The sequence below is a fragment of the Cryptotermes secundus genome, unplaced genomic scaffold (genome assembly GCF_002891405.2).
Source record: "Cryptotermes secundus unplaced genomic scaffold, Csec_1.0 scaffold741, whole genome shotgun sequence".
NCBI classification, from domain to species: Eukaryota; Metazoa; Arthropoda; class Insecta; order Blattodea; family Kalotermitidae; genus Cryptotermes; species Cryptotermes secundus.
In genome coordinates this window covers 195,918-204,558 of record NW_019724599.1, presented here as the reverse complement: position 1 = coordinate 204,558, position 8,641 = coordinate 195,918, and the positions used below count along the sequence as shown (strand labels likewise).

At 39.4% G+C, this 8,641-nt stretch overlaps 1 protein-coding gene across 6 annotated transcripts in view; it reads left to right on the top strand.

The window, feature by feature from the left end:
- LOC111862420 (serine/threonine-protein kinase SIK3) overlaps positions 1 to 8,641 on the top strand; it is a 124,276-nt gene that overhangs the window by 104,722 nt on the left and 10,913 nt on the right. For all 6 annotated transcript variants that reach the window (XM_023847801.2, XM_023847800.2, XM_033750654.1 and 3 more), the window contains one exon: positions 8,076 to 8,290. In XM_023847801.2, coding sequence (XP_023703569.1) covers positions 8,076 to 8,290 — 215 coding nt within the window. The remainder of the gene's footprint in view (positions 1 to 8,075; positions 8,291 to 8,641) is intronic.

Genomic DNA, 8,641 nt, shown 5'->3' with positions numbered 1-8,641 from the left:
GATGGTACTAAACACCCTAACAAAGAAAGACTTCCAGGATGCATTTGAAAAGTGGCAGAAACGCTGGGATCGGTGTATCACCAGACTATGAAAAACAGCACCTACTGAGAATGGTTGCTTGCAAGGTGGAGGATGACCTTTGTGATGGAGGCCTATTCAGAAGAAATGAAGTTTGTAGTGGAGCATCAGGAAGTCCCTAAAGAAGAGGCTGCAGTGGAAACTGTCAGAGCACTGGAGTACCAATATGGGGACTGGCACCTAGTCGTAGGGCGTCGCTGACAGCCAAAGAAATGGACCCATGGCGATAAGGGGTCCTGGAAGAATTTGGCTGCCACCTGCAATCCATTGACCAGCTGTGCCATTCCTGCACTGTCCAAGGGACACAGTCATCTGGGAACAGGCAGGGACAGTGTTGCAGGAGGCACCCCAAAACGATGGACATTCAGGACAAGACAATGGGGGCTGCATAAATGCAACAGTGGCATAAAGGACAGCTGGATCAATAAGTTAATTGTGAGGCAGTCACCAATTGGTGAGCGCGGAAGCAAGGGGCACTGTTGAGATCCATCACTAGGCAACGACTGATGAAGACACAGCAAACTGAGAAGACTTAGTACTTGCTGTAGTGAACCGCAGTGTGTGCAAATTAACAATAGTGCTATAGTTACTTGTATTTATGATCTGTAATTGTTCAGTATATCCGATTACCAATCTGAACCCCTTCTATAGTCATTCATACATGTGACAGTATTAGTAAAGAAATTTGGTTAATATCTGTTGTGTTTCCATTATTTTTTTCAACCCCTGTATTATATCAAGGATTTTGGAGCAATTAATATAACATTTCTTACACTTCCACCACCCACGCATCCCCTCAGCAATCTGGTGATATAAGCATTAACCCAGTGTTTGAAATTCCTGCTGGTATATGAATACCAACAGTCTGTTGAATGTATGATCAAAGTTTTAGATGGTCTCTTCAGTCATAGGTAATGAATGGTTTTTAAATTAATAATGATGCAGTATATCCCAGTGAACCTAGTATTCAGTACCCAGTAAACCTAGAGGAAGAACTGTCAATACCAGTGACCACTTATACTTTTCCTGATACAGTTACTAATCCTTATGTAACTGTTGTAATGTATTGGCCATCAACACAACAATAAAATAAACCAAATGAACTACTCACATCAGTTTTATTTGATAGTTGCTACATGTTTTGGTACACATTCAGGTAGTCTCATCAATATTTCTCTTGTTATTGAACTGTGCTAATACAGATCCATATTAGTGCTACTCATCAAAATCCTATAATACATGCAACTGTGACGAAGTTTGCAAGAATTTTTATAATTTTAAATTTTTTCAAAATTTAAAATTATTTAAAATTTTTTCAAAATTTAAAATTATTTAAAATTCTTTTGTCATTGAATGTAAAATTCTATGTTGTTTTTGCCTTTTCATCCTGCTATGTAGGTTGCCTTTGTCCAGAGTTTGCTGTTATACTGTATGTTATGGAATCTATTCACGATAATGTTATTAGTTTTTAGTTCTCACTTGTCTCCTTGGGTGTGTTGCCGTGATTTCGTTTTTTCCTTAGAGTGTACTGTGTATTCCTTCTGTGTGGCCATATATGTCTTTACCTGTTCCTGGTTACAGTGTAGACAATGTGGACTACGAATCATGATACACAACAGGATGCAGACAGTGAAGATATTGTAATGTACCCAAGCCCTCTAACCTGTGCAGAAACCAAGAATTATTCACCATATTCTAAAGCAATTGTCTGTATTTTAAGGCTAAAGTATGTTCTGTCTGGCGTGGCTAGTGAATGAACAGCAGTTTTCTGTCTATATGAGATTTGACATTTTGTTTCTGTAGTTGGGTGATGTCATCAATTTTTTATGAACTGAAGGCTCATCACACTATCTTAAAATAAGCAAACACCTGTCCAGATGTAGGAAGTAATTTCTTCTCTTCTGTGTCTTCAATTTCTGTCCCTGATTTACTTTTACTTCTGTTTGATGTGTTGCATATTTCTACTCAACAACATCTTACAAGATCACAAAATGTTTTTATTTGTTGCAACTCACACATGTCTGTTGTCTGTCCTGCTGTACTGAAATAGTTTCAGATGTAGTTTCATTCCATAATGACATAGTGCCTTCAGCCTATATAATTTTTGCTTTTGTATCATTCTTTTTATCTGTACCTGCCTTAGTTAAGGCAGGGATCAGCCTTATGATACTCAGTCTTGTAGTCTGTTACATGTTTATTCACAAAGAGAAGAACGTCTCTTCTAGCAGTGTCTGTCTTTGCATCATGTTGTTTTAGGAAGTTATTTGTAATTGTGCATGCCTTGTTGTGAAGATATATCCTTAACTCATTTTGTGGGAATGCCTGGTAAAAACTCTGACAGGTAATGGCAGCATGTCTCACCTGTAACCAACAGAAAGAAAAAAATCTTCATGGAGCCAAGTCCTCAATAAACCACCAGTTGCTCAGCTACTCAAGAATTTTCTAACATTTTGTGAAACCTGAGAGTTCATTATCATGTTCACAGGAGCCCACCACAGGTTCCTGTCCTGAGCCAGCTGAATCAAGTCAGTGCCACCCGATCCACTCTTAAGATCCATTTTAATGTTATTCTCCCACCCATGTCTATGTCTTTCTGGGGGTGTTGTTCTTTTTGACTCTCCCACCAAAAGCCTGTATGCATTCCTTTTTTGTTTCATGCATGCTGCCTTCTCTCTCATCTCACCCTCCTTGACTTGATATCCTAATTGTATTTCTAAAAGAGTACAGGGTATGAAGCTCCTTATTAAATAGTTTTATTGTATTTTATTTTCATCTGTCAGTCAGACATGGTAGAGAGCTAACCTTTATGTTTCATTTGGCTGACTTGTGGTAGTCTTTGCTGTCAGTAAATTGTTCTTTGGTCTTTTTTTTTTCTTTCTTTTCCATATTGCCTTTGCTAAAGGCAAATGCAAATGGCAGATCATAAGTACCAGTAGTGGAGATTTAAAAGGTCACTCCATGTGCAACAGCAGGCCAAAGGGTTACAGAAAACTTCAGTTACACAAACTTCCCAGTTAAGGGGGTTTTAATTTTTGTTACCATCTAAATGTACACAGTGTGTCCAGGTTCTGTTAGGACTGTGTTCATTAAAACTACAAGATGTGAATTATTTTCAAAATTTCACTCTTTTTATTCAAAACTGAATCAATACATAGCTGGAATCGATTGAAAAGTTTTTGAAAATAATATATATATATATATACACAGGGGGGTCCAAAAAAATGTACTCACTCTTTGATAGACAGTATCTTTGGAACAAAATGACATGTAGTTACAATTCTTGCGCAGTAGTTTGCTGTAATGTTTTCTCAACAGATGGCAGAGGTCACGTGAGTGTCATGCCACATGCGCACTGTGAGCAGAAGGCAGCAGCAACAATGGCTGAAAGGTTGTTCTTTGAGCGATGCAAGACTGTATTGAAGTGGTACTGACGAAGTGCAATTCAAAATGAACAGTACTGTTAACTGCCACAGTTGTGTGTATTGGGCTCCTGTAAATCCACACGTTCACGTGGGCAAGGAAGTGAATCTACCGGGTGTTAATGTGTGGTGTGGTCTGTCATCGCGCAGTTTGATTGGTCCTTTCTTCTTTGAAGGTACCATAACTGGTCAGGTGTATCTCGATATGCTTCAGACAGCGATTTTCCCTACCATTCGAGAGATTTTACCTACAACGAGATGGTGCTCCACCTCACTGCCATCGAGATATCAGGGCATACTTGGATGACACTCTACCTGGACGATGGATAGGTCGAAGAGGTGCTACTGAGTACCCACCATGGTCTCCAGACCTAACACCTCTCGATTTCTACCTATGGGGAACCTTGAAGGATGAAGTTTATTGACAAAAGCAAGCTACACTGAACGTGCTATGAGAAACCATCGAAGCGTCATGTGCAGACATCACACCGGATGCACTGACAGCCGTAGTTCGCTCAGCAGTTCACTGGCATCGACACTATTTAGCCACTGATAGTGGTCACTTCGAACACATACAATGACTCACTCTCCCCCCCTCACAAGAATTGTAACTACATGTCATTTTCTTCCAAAGATATTGACTATCAAAGAGTGAGTACATTTTTTGGACCCCTCTGCATGTGTGTGTGTGTGTGTGTGTATATATATACACATACACAGTGTGTCCAGGTTCTGTTAGGACTGTGTTCATTAAAAATACAAGACGTGAATTATTTTCAAAATTTCTCTCTTTTTATTCAAAATAGTCTTCTGAATCAATACATAACTGGAATTGATGGAAAAGTTTTCGAAAACAGTCACTGTACTGCTTTTGTGGAATCGCAGTTAAAACTGCGGTACATTCCCTTTTGATGTCCTGGTTGGTGTAATGATGGTTTCCTTTCATCGCCAACTTAACTTTTGGGAACAACCAGAAATCTGCTGGAGCCAAATCTGGCGAATACGGAGGAAGATCAAGGACTGTGATCCTTTTCTGGCTAAGAAATCACGCATGATCTTCGATTTGTGGGGTGGGGCATTGTAATGGAGGGGTGACCAGGAACCTTGGTCTCAATATTCAGGTCGAATTCAAAGAATTCTCGCCCACAAACGATTGAGGACCCCGAGATAATCAGAATTCACTCTTTGACCTTCTGGCAGAAATTCCTTATGAATGATTCCTTTGGAATCGAAGAAAACAGTTAGCAGTTTCTTTACTTGACTCTTTTGCATGCGCACTTTCTTTGTTTTTTACTTCTTTGGGCTCAACCACGCTGCATTCTGCTGCTTTTGAGAGGCTCATATTGAAAATACCATTTCTCATCATCTGTAACAATAGATTTTGTAAATTTTGTATCACTTTGGGCCAGCTGTAACATGTCTTTGCAGTGTTCCACTCTGGCATTTTTTCGTCACCTGACAGCATGTGCGGTACAAACCGCGCACAGACTTTACTTTTGCCCACGTCATCAGTCAAAATTTGATGCACAGTACTTTTTGGTATTCCCAAAAGCTCCTGGATGAGTCTTGCAGAAACACATCTGCATGATGCAAGGATTTCATTCACTTTTTTCACATTTTCTTCAGTGCGACTTGTTCTTGGCTTTGATGCTCATGAAGCATCTTCAGTGTCCTCCCTGCCATCATGAAATACAGCATATCATCAAAAAATGTTTGAGCAACTCAAACAATCAGTACTGTACACATTTTTCATCATTTTGTATGCTTCTCCAGCTGTTTTGCCTAACTTCAAACAAAATTTGATGTTGGCTCTCTATTCAACTGTCATTTTCCGATGAGCATCAGAACAGTACCGTTACATTCAACATCAGAACACATGATGCAGTGATGCTTGCGCTTTGAAATTATAGACAGCCACAGCTGAAACTTCAAGAATCTTAACGCCACAACTCACCAACAGATGGCATTGCAGGGCAAAATTTAAAAAAATTAGTCCTAACAGATCCTGGACACACTGTGTATGCAAAGTATAACTCTGTATTTTGCTTCTTTTACTGCCATGGCATGCTTCCCCTTTCAAACCAAAGATTTTATTTGTAAGCAAATTGTGTGAGAGTTGTTAAGTCATGCACATTAAAAATATTCTTAAATCTATAGTATTTGAGCAGGCAAGGCATTTGCACAGTTGCTTCACACATGTTCTTATACAGTATAGGAGATATGAATTGCTGTTTGGCAGCAAATTCTTGCTACAGTAGCATATGGAGGATCCAGAATAGTGTAGTCAGTATAACAACTGGCTACAGGCTGTATCACCTAGGGGTCAGAGTTCGAGTCTCAGTAGGGTCAAGAATTTTCTCTTCTCCACTTTGTCCAGATTGGCTCTGGGCTCCACCCAGTCTCCTATCCAACGGGTACCAGGGGGCTTTTTCCCTCGGGGTAAAGCGGCTAAGGCGTGAAGCTGACCACTCACCTTCAGCTAGTGACAAGGTCAAGAAAATGTGGATCTCTACATCCACTCTCCAATATGCCCCATGGTGTAGTGCTTAATTAGTTAAACACAGGGACAACTTTACATTTTACCTTTTACTGTAGCAATTGGAGTGAGACTGAAGGTAGTTGTGCTTGCATTTTGATTTTCATCTCAGTTCTAGAAAACATGGGTTTTTGGGAAGTCAGTTTTGTGAGATTGGGTATTTTCTATGAAAATTATGCAGAAGAACACACAAGGACAATGCGATTTTAGATATATTTGAAACATTATCTAGCAGTCCACATGTGATCTTCTGATGGTGACACTGTGTAGTCTTGTAAGTGGATGTCAGGGTTGTTGAAGACGTTCTGCCACCATCATCAGGTTCCTCTGACACACTGGTAATGTACTCACAAGACTAGGTTTCACAGCCCATGTGTCCCACTCATCACTGTGAAAACTTCAGTCTTGTATCCAACAGTATTGGCAATGAATCCAAGTGAATCTAAGCAGAAAGTGAGTCTTCAATGAAAAGTACAGCAGTTCTTCTAAAATGTCTGACTGAAAATATGGTTTGTTAGATGGATCTCCCACTGTGAGAAAATTAATTTTACTGGTGAACCTGCCATTGTTTAGGCGTGGTCACTGTCTTTTCACCCTAGGGGCCCAAATTCAATCTCAGTGTCATCTATGTGCAATATGTATGGGACAAAATGGTGCTGCAGCAGTTTCTTCTCCTATCACATTGGGTTTCCCTTGCCAGAAATATTTCCAGCAATGCTCAGTATCTGTCATCAGGGGTTGGTATAGTATGCCCATTTGAGGTTGTATTTCTGAGGGAATCAGTCCCACCCCACCAGTACATCTGTTGTGCCTAGAATGAAGTTGTTGGTGATAAGTGCCCGGTACATTTTGATATTGTGTTCTTCATCAACTGCACATCACCAATATTTATATTTCAGATTTTGAGCTTCTGAAAGTATGTGGTGTCAGATGACCACACTCTTAATTTTCACTGCCTTGAAAATCTCTTACATTTCCTTAGTACTTGTGCTGATGAAGTTTGAGTATTCCTTTCTACAGTCGAGGAGCCAACAGTAATAAACGATTACAAAATGTTACTATAAATGAGTTGAAAGTGTTTTTGGATCTTTATTTTCTGTGTTGGGGTGCAGGTCATCATCAGAAATTTTAATCCCAGAGACCAAACGTGTCACACTGCTGTTCTGCTGGTGGGCAGTGGTCATATGCTTATCATAACTTCCTGCTTTTCATAAGAGCACAAATTTTTAGTAATAGAGATATTGAAACAAGAGCTAATTTTTTAAAATGACACTGTTGAAGTGGTCTTATCTGACAGTGAAAGTGAGCTTGATGAAGACACTGTAGTAGAAAGTGATAACAATAATCTGAGTGGAAGTTCAGATAGAATTTGGTCAGGCCAGCATCAACCAATGTTTAGACACAATTAAGCATGACAGTGAATGCCCATGACTTCTGGTGGCTATACAAGGGATGTACATAGTTTTGGCAATAGTAATGCAGATGAGACATGATGTAAGGGTCACACAGAAAGATCGTAGTCCACCATTGAACATTTCTATATACCACTGTAAGGTAACGTGATAAAATGCAACTGATTTTTTATATATTGAGATTTCTCCATATTTATGACAAGACTGAGAAGATATGTGGCTGACTTGGTATAATTAGACCATTCTTTGATGAGTTCAATAGGTTAGGCTGTATTTCAGTATCCATGTGAATATTTAGCTATGGATAAAATGAACGTGCTCTTCACAGAGAGTTATTCTCAAGCATGAATTCCTGAGAAATGTAAGTGCTTTGGTATAAATGTATACCTTTCAGCTTCAGAATGACCTTTGCAATTGTCAGAAGTAAGCATGAAAATAATAGAAAAGTATTCAGTCCTTGAAAAAGAATAATGTTGTGATATTTCTTTTTCACTGGGAAGCCATAGTTTTCCTGAGAGATAAAGCCATTTGAGCATATAATTTGCGTGACAGGTGTGTATTTTATTTTTGCTAGTTATACATAAATATATTTATGCTGGATATTTATTCCCTAGTGTTGTCTCGTTACAGGGCGGGAAAGTTTCAAGGAAGTTAGTTTACATCTGCCTTCGGAACGCTACAGTCCTGTGCGACGAGCCAGTGAGGGATGTGCTACAGGTCTGGGGTCACAATACCGGTCCAGTCCCCAACATCATCTTCACAGCCATCCTCATACACAATATACAGGTGGAGACAAAGAGGCCAATGTGAAGGCTCTTCAGCAGGAATGCCAACAGTTGCAGCAGGTGAATGAATGTTAGGGATATCAATACATATGAAATTCTGTATCAGTATTGGAGACACTTATATCATTACCAACTTTTGAAAATTTCTCAAGTATCTAATTAAATTCGACCTTAAACACTGTATATTTCCTTTCTTAGTGTTATAAACTTCCGTTCTTGATTGTGAATTACGATGACAAGTTTTGCTTCTAACTAGATGTCTTCGGAAACTGCATCTGTTTCCGTCCTCAGGTGAAGGAAAACACCTACTCTGTTGGGTCCGTTAGAAAGAGCTAGCCTCAATCACTGGACAAACCGATGTCACAAAACATGAAGATTATAAACACCTGAGACCAGGCTAAGTCCATGAGA